General features: G+C 36.0%; 2 protein-coding genes and 1 long non-coding RNA gene across 7 annotated transcripts in view; 2 read left to right on the forward strand and 1 right to left on the reverse strand.

The window, feature by feature from the left end:
- lrmda (leucine rich melanocyte differentiation associated) overlaps positions 1 to 7270 on the reverse strand; it is a 597893-nt gene extending 590623 nt beyond the window's left edge. For 2 of the 5 annotated variants that reach the window (XM_073919574.1, XM_021480580.3), the window contains exons 1-3: positions 7237 to 7270; positions 7055 to 7159; positions 6546 to 6646 (exon numbers count right to left, since the gene is read on the reverse strand). In XM_073919574.1, coding sequence (XP_073775675.1) covers positions 6546 to 6646; positions 7055 to 7096 — 143 coding nt within the window. In that variant the 5' untranslated portion in view covers positions 7097 to 7159; positions 7237 to 7270. 5 annotated transcript variants of the gene reach the window in all.
- LOC137487383 (uncharacterized) lies at positions 7254 to 8076 on the forward strand. The gene is made up of 2 exons (XR_011005931.1): positions 7254 to 7345; positions 7589 to 8076. It is a non-coding gene; the product is annotated as an uncharacterized lncRNA (long non-coding RNA).
- Positions 8077 to 11327: 3251 nt separating this feature from the next.
- On the forward strand, positions 11328 to 13906 carry znf503 (zinc finger protein 503). Its single transcript, NM_198840.3, is given in 2 exon segments — positions 11328 to 11826; positions 12219 to 13906. Coding segments are annotated over 2 exon segments (1692 nt in total). The 5' UTR covers positions 11328 to 11571; the 3' UTR covers positions 13656 to 13906.
- The last annotated feature ends 4530 nt before the right edge of the window (positions 13907 to 18436 follow it).

The raw sequence follows: 18436 nt of genomic DNA on the forward strand, positions 1-18436 counted from the left end.
AATTCAATTATTTATTGGCCTACTGTTACTTCCTGTAAATAAATTATACCCCACCCAAAAATGTCAATTAGTAAACAATGAAACAATTTTTGAGTGGAGTATCCCTTTAAAAGACCTGCCAACTGTTACTACAACAGCTAATAAAAACAATACAAGCTATGAATCTACAACTTATTTAGATGCCTAGACATCTATCGTGACCCATCTCCAATAAATGCTCATTTCTGGATGACCCAGATTGTCTTGTGGCAGCCCCGAGGACAACAAAAGAACCTTTCCATCACTTTGTCATGTTCACATATTTAAGTCCTCATGCTAGAGGGCAGGATGTCTGTCTATTAACTTCTTACTGTGGGGTCTTTGTGTGAACATGGCAGAAGAGGCAGTGAAATCCTGACTGTAGGCCACATCCTCACTTTATTCTGATCACATGCCTCTTTATAAATTAAATTTCACACTGAATGTAACCCTAACCCCAACAAAGCATATGACCAAAACAGCTTCAGTAACAGAAGCCTCTGTTCTGCTCAAAGACTCTGTGATGTGGTAAAAAAAATTATTTCAGAGCCAGCTTTGGCACTCTGCATTTGATACAATCATGGATGTCAAAGAGGAAAGATATTTGCTGACAAACTTAATATTGGAAGTGTGATTCTGGATTGAAAGTACCTAAGGTTAGACTAAAGCATTGTGGAGTGGTTAAACCTCACTTATTTGAATGCCTCTATATCTGTAATGCAAATCCTACAAGGTTAAATGGAAAGATGAAGAAACATGATGACGTTGTCCAAAAATCCTTACCAATATTCTTCTATTAATGTGTCCAACTATTCCAGAACTTATCTTGAGTCAGTACTTAAAGTGCATCCCAACGATTCTTCAAAGTCCGAAAATTATTGAACCCCACCTATTCTTGTCAAACTGTTTTGATCCACTTCAAATGACTACTATAGTTCAGAGTAAAGGCAATAAAGCACTGTTCAAATGTTTCTATCTAGCCATGCTACATATTTCTCTAATCTGCATGGTGAAACTATAAGGAAACATTAGTGATGAAACTGATACAATGAGTAGCATTGAGATAAACAACAGACAATTGATTTGAAACATTTGTAACATTTATTTTACCTACATGAAACTTTGAAAGGCCAAACATCAAGTTACACTGATCATTTATGCCTATACATTAAAAACCATATCTAGCAATGACTGCCAACATCTCTATCTCTACTGAAGGTTTAAGTATGGTTTTAAAAAAAAAGTAGTATTAGTATAAGTTTACAATAAATAACTATAGTATATTATGATGTGGGTGCCTGACAACTACAAATAGATCTGGTAGCAGATATCGCAGCTTCTGTTACTTTTTTACTTTTTTACTGTTTACATTTTTTTTAGGATATTGCGCTTTCACATTCACAAAATAATCTTAAGAATAAAATATAATGTGACGTTTGGAAGAGTATACTTGCATTGTGGTGCTATAACATTGTCATTATATAATGAGTGGCATAAAATGACAATAATATTATTTACAGCATATAGTAGTATGTAAGTATAGTATATAGATAGTATATTTTGGCGCAATAAAACAAATTATAACAAAAAAATTATATCGTGACAAGCTTTTTTACTTATGAGATGAATCAACACTAATGTGAAAAACAGGAAACATAAACTGTAACCACGCTTTTGTGGCAAAAATGTAATATATTCACACCAAATGTTACATTGTCAACGTAGAAGTGTTAAAGTAGTCATGAAATACACGTACAGCATTTTAGTTAAGTCATATAAATATTATTTATTTATATTTATACCCATGTTTTTTTAGTATCCCTGTAGTTTTTTTAATCAATGTTTTGAATAGCTGTTTTTAATGAAAACAAATCTGATATTCTCTCTCTCTCTTCTCAACGTTTGTAATATTTTTATTGGTGGTTATTTCTTTCGAAATATATTTTATTTTAGTCTTTGTTTTTTTTTTTGTTGTTTTTTTTTGGCACCTATTTTAACCGTTTTTCGAGATTTAACACTTTACACATTAAAATCCACTGATTTATAGACATCCGTTATGTTAATGTTCAAAAAAAAACCTGAGGTAAGTTCACAAACCATTTTGAAGAACCTTCTTTTATAATTGTACTGACATGCGGCTGTGGTCATGAATTCTGTAGAAAGTTTACTCTTAATCACAAACATGCACTGTTTTGAAAATGTTTCAAACTTGTAAAACTCATTCTTGTTCACATTTGAAGATGATTGATGATCACAGCGAGCTGAACAGATCTTTTGATCTCGCACATCCTGTCTTGTGGATATGATTGTATGTGCTACTACGGAGACATGGTAATACGCGACTGTCAATCATTTCAGTGGGTGGGGAAACCACACTCCTACGTTATGTTGCACCTCAAAATGGGAGAGATTCGAATCCTTTTTCAACGTCAGGAAAAAAAAAAAAAAAAGAGACTTGTTGTGTTTTCATTACTCCACTATGACTGTGGACACACTATACCTGCACATAGTTCTGTCTGCACACAGCTTACAAAAGATGATTTTCATCATAGGTGCCCTTTAAAATTGAATGAACACAACATTTTTTAAATAACATTTATGTTTTTTCCATGCCCCAAAAATTATTTTAGATCAGGATTTTTATTTTGTTAACCATAATAAAAATGCTTCATGCAAAATATTGTTAGAATACTATTGTCTTACAACAAACATACCATGAAAACCAGATAGATAGTATGCTGCATTTAGCTATAGAAGTGAGGGGATATAACTGTATTTTCCCTGATCTACAAATGAGGGAGTTACAGTGTTTAATTAACTACCATGCTGGGTGAATGAACTGCTTTCCTCATCTCAGTCTTAACATATGACTACCATCAACTTAAGCTTTCAAACGCACATAATATTATTTATATCATATGTATGGTGCTACCAAATCAGGTGCTGGTGTCTCTTCTATAAAACCTGGAGCTACCAGTGCCCCTGCTCTCAAATGTAAGCCGCAAAGAAGTCATTAAATTTTATACCTACACATCGACAACTCTGGGCTCTTACAGTCTTCACCCAATGCCAGGTCTCCAGTCACAAATGCTCATTAGGAATATTAATGCGCCGATAAGCGTACATTTACGCGCGACACACTGAAGCAGCACAGGATTTGGCAATTATTAATGTGACAGACTCCAGTGCAAAGCGAATCAATTAAATGGAAGAATCCACATTTTCAGCACAGATAACTGCCTCAAGACGACAATTTTCACATGACAAAAAGAGGCCCATTCAGAGTCCTTCAAGGCCTGACAGGTCAAGAAAAGAAGTCTGAAACAAAGGCACCTTATAACCATCATCTCCTCTCTTTTAGTTGTCAGATCAGCTTTGCTAGTCCTGCTGGTGAAATGGCATCCCCCTCCCCAGCTGCCACAAGGTGCTTCTTCGTGTCCTGTCAAAGGAATCTTTTATTCTATTTGCTCAGCATTAACATGTCACATTTATTGATCAGGCTTTTTATCTGGCCACAGCATGGCACGCTGCTACTGTACCCGCCGCTCTCTGATGTCTCGATGACACGGCTGACGAAGTAATGCACATAATGCATGTATTAAATTGCACTTAATGCAGAGGTGTGATGGCATGCGCGACAGGTAGATTGAGTCAGAGATGTTGTGTGCGGTTGGCATCCTGTCATTTATGACAATGTTCTAGAATGTTTCCAATGATAGAAACATCCTTCACACAAGCACTTTCTAAAACAATTCGCCTATTCTCTTTAGCCAAGGGAAGTGTAATATTACATATTCAAAAGCTAAATATGATACAAACATAATGTACATCTGTGGTCAAGCAGCTACTTTCTTGGGTGCGTTCCTTCATGGTAGGGTTCGATAAAAGGATTTTTAGAAACTCTGGTACAATTTCATCTGATTTATTGTGAATGTTCCAGCCTGATCTTACAAGAAAACGTAAGTATTTTACATTTTGTCAGTTTAGTGGCTAATTCGTACGAATTCGTATGAGTTCAGTCATATGAAAATGTATGATTTTTAAAAAAGAGGCGTGGCACCCAACCCCACCCCTAAACCCAACTGTCATTAGGTGATAAGCAAATCATACTACAATGTACAAATCAGATAGTACGAATTCATAAGAACTATTAATAAATCAAAAGGTTACAAAATGCTGTGAGAATGCGTTGGAACATTCCATCCTTGGTGTCCACCACAGAAGCAGACATTCCTGTCTTACCTATAAAAAGATGGGTCTCTGTCAGGTACCAAATGACCTATGGTGTAGATCAACTGAAATATGAGCACAACTCAGACCCAAAACAGAACATGATGTCACAAGATGACCACAAACAGCACAGAATGCTCAAACGTGCATTGGCTTTTCTCAGCTTAGTCGCAATGTTGTACATTATAATTCAATACATGCATTGTAAACAAATCCCAGCATTTAAAAATACCATTACATGCACTCAAATATGAAGAGCATATTTAGCCAACAGCATTGTTTCAGATCTTCAGCAAGTTCTGTCACAAAACTCAGATGTCATAAGAAGTTTTAATTTATTTGTTTGTTTAGGTTCTGTTCCAAAAAATGCAGCGTGAACGGCAGGTGAAGCAGTAATAAATGTATCAGTCAAACAAAGAGAATCTAACTGCAAGTGTAAACACATCCTTAAAGCACCAAACTGAAGAACACAGAACTACAGAATCAGTGGCTTTGATAAACACCTATAAATGTTACAAAAAAGTGGCCTTCGGGTATTGTGTGTGTAGATTAATGCATTGGGCTCCTGTATGCATATGAGAAGGGTGAGGCATCATGTGTGCGTAGATACACACACACACACACACACACACGCACACACACACACATATATATATATATATATATATATATATATATATATATATATATATATATATATATATATATATATATATATATATATATATGTGTGTGTGTGTGTGAGTGTGTGTATCTACACACACATGATGCCTCACCCTTCTCATATGCGTACATGAGCCCAATGCATTAATAATAAAAATCATCATGAACTTCCTGTAAATATGGCCGGTTAGGGTATTCAGACCAGCGGCGAGGCTACACAGTGGCACTAGCCAATTTAGATTGACCACTAGTCCACTCAAGCAAATGAGTAACAAAAGAGTTTGTGTTAAAGAACAGCCCTGTGTATGTGACAATATTAGCTCAAAGAAAGCGCTGATGAAACTTCTGCACTTCTGTTTAGTGGTACATGGTGAATGAGCTGATTGATCAACACTGCATCCTCCTTCGCTGCACAATATATTAGAACATTATCATTATTACAATAAAAGTATATGCAATATCCATATCAAAGAGAAGTGCAAAAAAAATGTATAAGTGTTATGCGTCCATCCAAATCTGACCAATCAGATGGGCTCTTTACTATCTTTAACTCCATCTCTTGAGTAAATGCTGTTAGGTGAACCTAAAGCTAAAAATAAATAATAATGCAAGTCAAGAGAGAAAAATTACAACAGCTTATAGAAAATCTAAATTTTATGAGTGTTGTCAATGCATTTATTAAAGTTAGTTATATTGTAAGAAATATCATTATCTCAACACTCAACAACATTGCATGTTTTCCCAGTAACATGCAGCCCTAGCATCCTCATCATTGGTCAATATGCTTTCAGATGCCAGATATTCCATAGCTTTGGCAAAGCAGCATGTAAAGTTACTCTTAGTGAGGATTAGTGCTGTCAAACTATTTTGTATAAACAACTATTATATACAATATAGTCATTATAGTCTTCAAAAATAAACAGTATGCACAACAATATTTTATAATTATGAAATTTTATTTTGGATGCGATCAATTGAGCTTGTTTCAACCAAGAACACCTGCTCTAAATATATATATTGCTATTTGGTGAAGCTACAAACCAAAATGAGTGTGTGTGTACTGTGATGGAGGTGAAGTTGGTTTTATATTTGCACATTCGTTCAATGACAACTTGTGACATGCTTCCTACATTGTTTACCATGGTACTGTGAATATTTAACTGAATCACATGTAAATATGACTTCAAAACAACATTAGCACTATTCAATTGGCTGTAAACAATGTTGTACTTTAATACTTGCTGGCTGCTAATATAATTTAGCTATTTGGAATTTGCAAAGAATACTTTTCTGACATTATATTATTAAGGACGATGTCCGAATGTGTGAATATAAAACCAACTTTACCTCAATTATACAGTGTACAACTAATTGATGTTGTTTGGTCTCTACTTGAACAACCATGCTTCTTGCATCCTATTATCTGAGACATTTTAGCGATGAATGACAGAATACTATATTATGTATGATGTTTAACCCCGAGACCCATTTTAATTTTTTTGTACAGCTCACATTTTGACCTTAATCATTATCAGCCAATAATGCTGTTTCTGAGGTTAATACCACTTGAGCAAGGTCTGCTTACAGTTAAATGTCGGGCCTCAACATTGAGTTAAAAACAAAGAGTAACTTACCTCAGCTGGTTGAAGCTGAGATCTAATCTTCTAGCCATTTGTCCATATTTTGTCCCAAGAAAATCTGGAATGTCTTCCCAGTCATGCCCAATGCAGGACACCTACATTTGTGAGAGAAAGATATATCGGTTATTACATCTCTAGTACTCTAAAGTACTAGTCTTTCAGGAAATATACAATCTTGAGCATTTCTGCTGATGATATAATAAATAAAAAGGTTAATATGAGGCTGTTCATATACACGTGAATGCTAACGCATCATGTACGGCTATGTGAATGATAAACCACTGTCATTATGCTAAACAACAACTAAGCAGCTTTACATATAGCCTATGTATTTTGTTTATTTTAACTAGAGTACACTTGCTACATATTATATAAATTCTCTTTTATTTTACCTACATAACACTTCATGACAAACAAAAACAAACGCACACTTAGGGGCGTTTGGCGCCACTTGTATCCATAACACAGGTCACAGGACAGCGTGTTTGTAATATTTCACTTACCTGACTTCCATTCACTACAACCATTGACTCGTTGTGTGCCATTGCCGTCAAATGACAGTTCAGAAGGAGAGAAGCATGTAACGAAGACTCCCACTGACGTTTTTTCTGGGCATAAGACTGAAAGGTTAGCTTTATGTTTTCAACATAAACTTTTAAACTACTCTCCGTATGAAAAGCTTTACTTCTTCCGCGTGCTCGTGTCAGCTGATCTTGGACGGAAGCACGCGCCACTATTCAGTTGCACAAATCTGCTCAGCTATGAGATACTCCCGAAGATGTTTTGCCATGAAAGTAAGCCTAAAAAACAATAATTAATAGCTATAGAGGCAGGTTTCATTCAAAGGCAGTTGTTTTAATCACTGGAAGTGTGGACAAATCGGCAAAGTGTGTGTTTACATACAACAAATTGCAATTCAGAGCGTATGTTTCACTGCATTATCATACTGAACTGCATTTCTTAGCATTGGAGTGTCATACGCTGCTTTACGTTAAAGAAAGCATATTAAAGTTTTATTGTTTATCGTCGTATGACAGGACACGCAGAAAGAGAGTCGCTCAAGAGCTTTGGTTGGGAGCGTCGTGACGTCACTATGGATCCTCCCATAGGCGGAAGTTTTGGACGCGCAGACAGTGTGGAGACAAGTCGGATTTCTTGTGCTGGCGGCACCGCGCGAACACTAGAATAATGTACCTACTCGGTTTGACTTCCAAAATGTGCCTGGTTAGACCTCACTGGAAATTTCTTTATATTATCGTCTTTGTAGAAAATAAAAGGAGTGTGCCTGTAAATGTTCGAACCTGTGGTTTCACGTTGGAGCGCGCGCTTGAGTGTTTTACCTATAAGGTAAAGTGGTTCGCTGTAGTGCCTTTTAGCAAATTTAATGATATTAAACGCTTTGTAATGCATGCCTAACTCATGTTAGTAAACAATTGTGTTTTATTGCAGTTGTTACTATTATTATTGTATGTTATGCTTTAAGAGAAAGGAATCGGGCGCTAAATAAAGCTGTTTGCATTTTAAATCAATGGAGTTGGATGCCATTTCTGCGGTGTAACGTTACTTGTGTTAGTTTTTTTTTTTCTTAAACACTAAAATTATAATAGCCTAAATACTGTTTTTATTGGAACTGATTTTATGCTGTTTCTATTTTAGTGTGCTTTCAGCAACCCTTTCAAATCTAGCCAATTCGTAACATGAGGGGGGAAATTCTGTGTAAAATTAAAGTGAAATCGTTTATTTTGATAAATTGTATTGTGCGATCCTTAAACTTTTGAGTACAAAAAAAAATGTTTTGCACTACTACGTGGCTTTTGGCCGCTTTAGGCAGCTCTCTAAATGACTACATTTAGTCATGCATAAACATGACGATATGAAATATATGAAAATACATTTGCATTTAAATAATATGAATTATGACCCACTAAAATATGCTCCCATTTAAGGATAATGCCGAGTGTTTTGTATCTGATTCAGAGGCTCATTCGTCATGCAGACAATAAAGAGAATATTTTTACCCGATGCTGGAAATTTATGGTTACCCTTCTCTGCTCTAATAACTCACGCAGTGTGTCACGCGCTGACAGCCTGTGCAGAAAACAATCACACTTCTTTACATACTGAAGAAAGATTCTGCGATAAGCTTGTTTAAAAAATGGCCGGTATCAACTTTAGGGTCTGGGTTATATTAGTGAATAATGTAGTAAATGTTTGCATTTTTAAAAACTTACATTTAAACATGCAATGCACTCTTTTAGCCAGAAAGAAAAAAAAAATTTTTTTCCTTGTTCATTTCAAATTGACTCTATATTTGTTTTTTAAGCATGTCGAGTAAGGCCTATGCATTGTGGATAATTAATTCTAACTTTTTAAATATTGCAAATGCGTTTTAAAAGCATGCATTCAGTAAGTATTGATTTTTAGAGAGGTTGTGTGTGTCTGTGTGTATGCGTGTGTGCAACGAGTAAGAGGATAGAATAGTTATTTTACGTTAATTAAAATTTAGGCTATATGATTTTAAAATAAAATTATTGTAATATTATTTTAAACGATAGATGTACTTGGGAAATTTGACCATTTTATTTCCTTATTTAAGAGGTTGCATTTTATATGTAGCCTATACGCTAAGTGCCTTAAATAAAACATCATATATTTAATTGCTATGGCAAACCAGCAAAGTTCACTGTTTGTCATAGACCAAGTGTTATCTGTTTCAATGTGTCTGAGATCCTCCAACAAAATATACATTTCTTTCACGCTGATGACTGTCCACTCCAGGTTTTCTTGCTCTCCTAGATGACCTGTCAAGCGGATTACCGCAGAAAGAGATTAATGGTGGAGGCGGGTTGCAATAATAATCGTTTTGTTTGATGTGACAACTTTGATAGGCGTTGATTTACTTACAAACTGATAGGCTTTTAATTGAGCGCCTCCATCCAGTGAGAGATGAAAGGCAAAGCGCATTGAAAAGCTGCCCGATTGCCCCGGAGCCTCAATACTGATTAGCCGTCTCAGCGGTGAATAGTTCAAGGCATTTTAAACTTCTTTTCTCAAAGGTCTGACAGACCATTTCTCTTTCTTTTATGTCTTTTGGTATCGTCAAATAAAATTAATAATTTTATTGTGTGTAAATAAAATGTACTTGACATGAATGGGGAAACTGTCTGGACTATTTCTTTAATAATTAGTATTGTATTCTCGACTCTGTTTGACATTACAAGTGAGTAGAAGTTTTGTTGTTTTTCCGCTCGAGGCAATGTGATACCAGTGAAGTTCACAACTCCAAAACATGTATAGAGTCCGGAAAAACCTGAAACTGCATGTGAGACGAGGAAAATATTACTGGAAGTAGCTATTATCTACACCTGTCTGAAACCTCTGCGTATTAAAAAAAAAAAAGAATTTCTGCTCATGCAGACGGAAAAATCAACAAATAGCCTATATTTACTTGTTTTAAATTCAGGAGGAAATAAGTTTTATAAACTTTGATAACAACAATGAACTTTATGTAGGGTAATTTACAGTATGAAAGTCAATGGTAAATTTAATCATTTACACTTACAGCAAAATGTTTAAATTCATTTAATGTCTTTATTTTTATTTAATAGTCTACCTTTTGCTTAGCCTATATACAAATTGCTATATCATGAAATTGTCCTCAAAAAGTTAGGCTATTGAAAATTCACAAAAAAGCCTACTATTATAAAAATAACTTGTTTACTCAACTGTGGCTATTCCTAAATAAACTGTAATATAAATGACCAGTGTTGCTTTTCTGTCTATATAAATGAGCAGTGTTGCTTTTCTGTCTGCCTCGATTTAAAATAGCCTAAACACGGGCAATGGCATCTTGTCTTACCGCAGGTTTAAAACAGAAACCTTTCCAAACCTTTCCTTCAAATTAAGTGACTCTTCTTCTGGATGCTTCTTTTGCCCTTTTCTCTGTCACTCGCGGCACATAATCAGCTTCAAAAGCTGACGTGAAGTAAGAAAAGGATTGACAGCGACTGACAAATAACTGATTGATTGCGGTCGAGCAGAATTGACAGTTGACGGAGGGGTGGGGATAGAAATAGAAGGGCGGTGTATATTATATTGAAAACATGTGACATTCACATCCCTCTATCACTGCATTGGTCTGCTCTTGTCAACGCTTGTCTGATTGGGGAATTCAAACACTAAAGGTTGATCTTGTGTTTATGGTTTGAAGTTTCAGCCCTACTCCAGTGAGAGTTAAAAAAAGGACTACGCATGAAACATTGGAAAGTACCTTTTCATATAATAAATCGGCATTAAATTAAAAGGTTAGACACATTTAAATTGTAGTAATAAAGGCATGTATGTAAAAATAGACAAATTAAAATCTCCTTAACTGTTGTGTTTCTTTGTTGTTGTTTTTTGCTGGTGATGGTAATGGTCATCAGAAAATATACTTATTAGTAATCACAAACTTAAACAACAACAACAAAAGAAAAAAAACATCAAGACAGGCATATACACTAAAGCTATTCTTCTCTATTAATTATAAAAATATAACAGATACAAGGTAATGTGTTAAAAAAATGAAAACCGAGCAGTTTACATTACATTTCGGACAAATGTGGCGGCGTGTACGACAACCTACATATTGCGCAAAATCTCCTCCCCCAAGTTGTCAAAATAGAGGCGCTTGCAGAAGGAGGAACGTCACATCCCCTTGACCCTCCAATCACCTCGGGGTCCCATTTGATTGGAAGGCGGCAAGGGCTTTAATCTCGGACTAATTCAGCTGCTTTTGAAGTGAAAATTTCTACCAGTGCTTGGTTTGGGAGGACAAGCGCGCGGACCTACGGGAAGAGACAGAGCGCGCGCTATGCCTGTGGTGTCACACGCGGCTCGGGATCTGCGATAGCCTCGCGCTCTGCTTCAGACGGATTATACTCTTTATCTTTATTTCTGCTATTTGAAAGAAGATTACGGCATAGTTTTTATTTATGAATCTGATAAATGAAATACCAACAAAATACATGAGAATTGGGTCATGATCACATCGCCCTCTGCTTCAAGAAATAGTGATACTGATCTAGTCTGGGAAAGCAGCAGCAGCAGCTCTCGGAATAACAGCTCCGCGGTCGCCAGCAAGCCTTTTCTCCATTCCGTCCCTCCTTCGGACCCTTTACGGCAAGCTAATCGACTACCCATAAAGATTTTGAAAATGCTTACTGCACGCACAGGACACATTTTACATCCTGAATATCTTCAGCCATTGCCATCCACCCCGGTCAGTCCAATTGAGGTAAGAATGTTTTTAAGCTGTTAATGTATTTTAGCCTATTACAAGTTCGCATTCTTCTTTTTTTTCGGAGATATGACGGGACATTACGGGAATCTTGGAATAGATGTAGGTGGGTAGAAAGCATGAAATTAATACAATTCTTTAGTTAACATTAACGTATTCCATTTTCTCTTTAATTAAGCTAACATTGCGAATGCGCTTTTGGATTAGGGTGTTTACCATTTCAGCGCGTTTTGCGCGATGCGCATTATCAAACATAAAACGTTCAAATAAAGCGGCGAGTCTTTTTAGTGAAGTTTATGTTGTGTATTTTGTAAACTGCGTTGTAAGGATTTCGCGTGCACACGTTTGAATGTCTCTAAATCCTTTTATTGTTTTATCTATTCTCGCAGCTCGATGCCAAGAAAAGTCCTCTGGCTCTTCTTGCGCAAACATGCTCCCAGATCGGTAAACCGGACCCTCCACCCTCCTCCAAACTGTCCTCAGTAACGTCAAATGGATCTAGCGAAAAAGAGTCAAAATCTGGTCCTTTAAAACTGAGCGACATCGGCGTGGAAGACAAATCCAGCTTCAAGCCGTACTCGAAGCCAGCGGATAAGAAGGACTCGTCTTCTGGGGTGTCGAGCGGAGAGAAGTCTGGTTTCCGTGTGCCTAGCGCCACCTGCCAGCCGTTCACTCCCAGGACTGGCAGCCCGAATTCCAGCACTTCTGCTTCCCCGATGCCGTCAGATGGCAAAGGAGAGAGAGATGAAAAGAAAGATTCTGATTGTAATAAAAACTGCTCCTCAGACGGATCTGCACCGACCAGTGTCAGCCACAGCAGGATAAGCGTGAGCTGTGCGGGAATTAACGTGGAGGTCAACCAGCACCAGGAGACCACCTCAGGATCCAAAGCATCGGCGACGTCGGACTCGGTGTCGTGTGTCACCTCTTCTTCCTCGGCCTCCGTCCTGGGGTCAGGACTTGTAGCTCCCGTTTCTCCATACAAACCTGGCCAGACTGTTTTTCCCCTACCCCCGGCAGGCATGACGTACCCTGGAAGTTTAGCAGGGGCCTACGCCGGCTATCCCCAACACTTCTTGCCCCACGGTGGAAGCCTGGTCAACGCACAGCTCGCCAGCTCACTGGGCTGCAGTAAAGCTGGCTCAAGCCCTCTAGCCGGGGCATCTCCCCCGTCCATAATGTCTGCTAGCCTTTGTAGAGACCCTTACTGCTTGAGTTACCACTGTGCCAGCCACTTAGCGGGCGCAGCCGGAGCTTCCTGCACACACGACTCGGCGGCTGCGGCGGCCGCGTCCGCTTTGAAGTCCGGATATCCACTCATGTACCCGACACACCCTTTGCACGGGGTTCACTCCTCGCCGCCATCTTTTGGTGGACACCCTTTGTATCCCTATGGTTTCATGCTGCCCAACGACCCTCTTCCGCATGTGTGTAACTGGGTGTCAGCTAATGGACCTTGTGATAAGCGTTTCTCGTCCTCCGAAGAACTTCTTAACCACCTGCGGACGCACACCGCGTTCACCGGGACTGAAAAGTTGATATCGGGTTATCCCAGTTCATCATCGTTAGCTAGTGCTGCAGCCGCAGCTATGGCGTGCCATATGCACATGCCGCCCTCAGGAGCCCCTGGGAGCCCCGGGACACTGGCACTCAGGAGCCCGCATCATGCGTTAGGACTAAGCAGCCGCTATCACCCGTATTCAAAGAGCCCGTTGCCTACTCCCGGCGCGCCGGTTCCAGTACCTGCCGCCACCGGCCCTTATTACTCTCCCTATGCACTGTATGGTCAAAGACTCACCACAGCATCAGCGCTTGGATACCAGTGAAAAACCAACAGACTTTGTTCAAATTTATAGATTATAAAGATTGAAATATAAAGACTTTTATATCATCGCGCCACTGAAGGACTGGATCCGTGGACTCACTGTATTTATTTATGTCAGCTTAAAGCGGACGATAATACAAATGAAAATATTTGAGCAACTCAAAAGTGCATTACATTTGAACTGAACTCTGTAGATAAAGTGAAACACATGTTAGAGTACTAATAAAATAGGGGTCTTCAGTTGGATGTTGATTTGGAATTGCTATGATTGTATTGTTCGTTATTATTTAATGTCTCATTGAAAAAAGATGATAATTTACATGCATGTTTGTTTCTTAAATCCCAAATTGTCCACACGATTTGAAATTGCCGTTATTTTTCAGGTGTACACCACGGAGAGAGAATTGGTATTTTTTGTATGTATTCTGGAAAAATAAGAAACAATTCTGTTCCATATTTCTGTCTTCAGTGTTCATTAACTAAGCATCACCTAACTAAATTCTGTCATTTAAGCAAATTGATTTTGCCGTTCAAATGCAAATCGTGTAATTTGCATCTATGGTTGCGGCATTTTTAATTTCGTTTAGTTTTACAGGTTTTACGCTTCTGCTAAATAATTTCACTGCGAATAAGAGTTCAAATTATGAGTGCATTCCTCGTTGTCTGAGAATTTTTATTATTATTATTATTCTAATGCTGATCCAGCAGACAGCCCATTGAAAGTTTGATATGACGATTTTAAGCAATGACGCCAAAACACGTTTTAATTAATTTCAGGATCGTCTGATTACTTGTGCATTAAAGTTTATAATTAAATAGCTTATATCTGAATGGAAAAAAATGTTTGAATTGCCACTTTGTTTCTTCTTAAGGAACAGTGTTTATAATAAGTGGGAGTTTTTTTCATATTTGAAAAGAGACAAAATGCATGCTTTTAGCACAACTTTTTGGTGAATGACAGAAGTCGGAGTTCGTTTTCTTATGAAATTGAAAATATACACTATCATGTTATAAATTTATCATCTCACCGTAAAACGAATATTTATGTTGAATTCAAAATATAAACGGCTCTGTTGATATATAACGCACAGTTCTTGTTTTGTTGAACAAGAATATATTTTGTAATGCTAGGCTTTCTTGCTGGCTCGTCAATGAGTTATTGTGGACAATGTTTGAGAAATGCTGAAGCAGTTTACATTGCGAGTCCACATATACATATTTTTGGAGATAGAATATTTAAAAAATACTGATAATCTATACAATTTTAATGCATAGCTTATTAATTGCCTAATGTCGGTTTTAAAACAGTTTTATGTGAATTGACGCAAATAATATTTTTCATTATCAGTTTATTTTCACTCTCCATATTTTTAGTTAAACGAGAAGGTACAAGTATACACTATTTGTCAAATAGGCCTATCCGAGTAGCCTAAAACTGTCAGCAATATTTTTATTCAGCGAGCAAACACGCATTGCTATTAGACTAGACTTGTAAATCTTACCTGTCATTTAATACGGTTTTTAGAAAAAGAAAGAAAAAAACGGGATTTGTGCTTTTATATACCCATAAATCAAATATTCTCAACAATTGCACTTGTGCGTATACATTTAAACTAGAAATAATTTCTGGAACTATAATTTATATGCACGAATTTAATTAGTTTAAAAACAGCGCAATCAAAGAGAGAGAGAGAGAGAGAGAGAAAACTTGCTTAAACTTCATGGAATGTTCCATATATTAATAATGCAACAATAAAACAACTCACAGAAAAAAACGAAGGCGCAGTAAAAAAAAGCAACTTGTGATTTGTTTGCGGATTTTTAAAGTCGTGATTATTTGTTCTTGTAATATTGCTTTCGTTTTGCTTACATTTGTTTGACTAATGGCACACTTAAAAACACGCAGGTAATAAACTCACCTACACGTCTTAATATAAATTTAATTGCATTACTTGTATATAATTTAATAGTTGCACCGCGTTATCCAAAGTACAAATGCGTAAATGTCCTCTTGTTGATGCGTTACGCGGAACAATAAACGCAGTCACTGTTTTATCTCAGGTGTAACAACATTACATTTCCGTCAAATATTTCATTTATTATGTATAAAAAATTAAGTAACCTATTTATGAATTTATTTAGTAAAAGCCTATTTTACAACGAACCCCGCGAAGAAACGTAAATAAGATCTAAATTAATGAACTGCGTGTTTTATGAACTAATGCAACACCCAATGACACAAGATTAATTAATGATTGTATTTACACTCCTAAAGCAGTTCATTAAAGATGGAAAACTTCACCCGCCCAGAAATGTCATATGCGCGGAGCAACTAGGCTGTGTTCTGGAGGCCCACACAAGCTTTAAACTGATGTAATGACGGTGAAAGAGAGCAATTTCCATTTTTACCCACATCATGGTGGCTGTGAGGAGGTCCCCGATGGAAAGCCATTCATCATGTGCCCCTCCTCCCGGGCCTGTCATCAGAGGAGCGAGCAGGCACATGTGTGCATAAATTACCCTGCTCGCCTTCTTCCACTGCCGTTTACTGTGGCTTGAGGAGTATAAAGAGGAACAGAACTCCACTGCTGCTAGTAAAGCATGACTTACGCCACTGATCAACCCTGCAATGAGCATGTTTATAAGAGTGATAAATAATGTGAATACCTTTCACGGTGCTTTCGCATAAGGTGTCAGGCGATCACAATCTGGAAAAAAAGAGGACGATCGGAATGCCAGATTAACCTGTGACAACGGCTTGTTATTGAAGATGAATTGAAGTCCACAGTCTCGTTTCTGAGGGAAACATTTCATAGATCAACACAACAACAAGCCGCGTGACTTTTATCAAATTGAAAGTGTTAACCTTCGTGTTCTGAGGGGTCTATGAGACCCAAAGGCCCATTTGCTTGCTCAAAAACATACTGAACGCTGGTGACTGGATGTTTTTTTTTTAGGTATAGTGTACACTAATATATGCTACACTGGTAAATTAGGTATATAGGGCCTACATTGGTAGAAACGAACAAAAAAACACAGCAATTAATAACCTTTATGTTAATTTCTGCATGAATTAATACATTATTTTGTGTTTGTCAAAATAAACAAGAATCAACAAGCAATGATAACTATTTTTATTAACTGGCATTAATTAGCCAAATAGTTTTTATTGAATAAATATTACAAAAATGTTTATAAAAGATGATAAATTATGTAAAATTATACATTGCTTGTAATTAATTCACGTCAATGCATCAACTAATGTTAATAAATTAGACTTATAATAAAGTGTTACCCTAATTTTTTTAAGATGCCCTTGTTACATTGTAATTATATTTAAGTACTGAGTGGTATTAATTAACCATATGAACTTGGATCTAGGATTAGGATTTATTGCATACAATTATGCATCATTTTCTTTTATTACTAACCATGTATGACAAGGGGACAATTTATTTTTAATTACTTGCGTATGGAGTCGCAAACATACCAGATATATATATATATATATATATATATATATATATATATATATATATATATATATATATATATATATATATATTTAAAAATATATATCCACAAGATATTTAAAAGTAAAAAATATTTTATGTTTAGAATTTTTTATTTTTTTTGTGGCGTAAACAGGAAAATTGTTTATTTTTATAAGAAAATTGATTTTAATTTTAAATTATTGGTAACACTTAATACCAACATTTATTAGTTAACAACAATACTCAATGCTATGGTAGGAATTAATCTTTATTAACAATAGTTAATTAAACATTCAAAACAGTTATTTGTTGTTAGATAATGTTAGTACAGTTCAATTCAATGATATTTTGTAACATGATTAATATAAAAAGTTAAATTTTTTAAAATCTGAAATTATTGTTAACTAAAGTTAAAAATGTTTAGGGTGTTTTTCACATTAACTAATGTAGGTTACTAATGTTAACAAATGAAAGCTTCAGAAAAATGTCTATTTAATAATGCACTAAAAATGTGCAATAAACATTCAGAATGTATTATCATTAAATTAATAAGGTTATGTTAATTCAGGGTTAATACATAATTTGTTAAGGCTTTAAAATAAAGGTCTATTAGTTATTGTGTTTACTAACATGAATAAACAAGCAGAAATACTTTCATCTTGTGAGTATTCATCTTTGTTAATGTTAGTTAATGAAAAAAAGTTCTTTATTGTAAATTCTTGTTAACTCTCAGTGCATTAGCTAATGTTAACAAGCACAGCTTTGAAATTTAATAATGCATTAATAAGTGTTGAGCTATGATTACTAATAAAGGCTGTACAGGATTGTTTATACTTACAGTTGAAATCAGAATTATTATTACCTCTTTGATTTTTTTTTTTCTTATTTTAAATATTTTCAAAATGATGTTTAACAGGACAAGGACATTTTCACAGTAAGCTGATAATATTTTTTCTTCTGGAGAAAGTCTTCTTTGTTTGTTTGTTTTTTCTTTTTGGCTAGAATAAAAGACCTTTTTAAATTTTTTAAAAACAATTTTAAGGTTAAAATTATTAGCTCCTTTAAGCTATGTGTTTTTTCAGTAGTCTACAGAACAAACCAATGTTATGCAATAAATTGCCTAATTACCCTATTCTGCCTAGTTAACCTAATTAACCCAGTTAAGCCTTTAAATGTCACTTTAAGCTGCTGCATAGAATTGTCTTGAAAAATATCTAGTAAAGTATTATTTACTGTCATCATGGCAAAGATAAAATAAATCAGTTATTAGAAATGAGTTATTAAAACT

This window comes from Danio rerio, chromosome 13 (assembly GCF_049306965.1).
Source record: "Danio rerio strain Tuebingen ecotype United States chromosome 13, GRCz12tu, whole genome shotgun sequence".
Classification (NCBI taxonomy): Eukaryota; Metazoa; Chordata; class Actinopteri; order Cypriniformes; family Danionidae; genus Danio; species Danio rerio.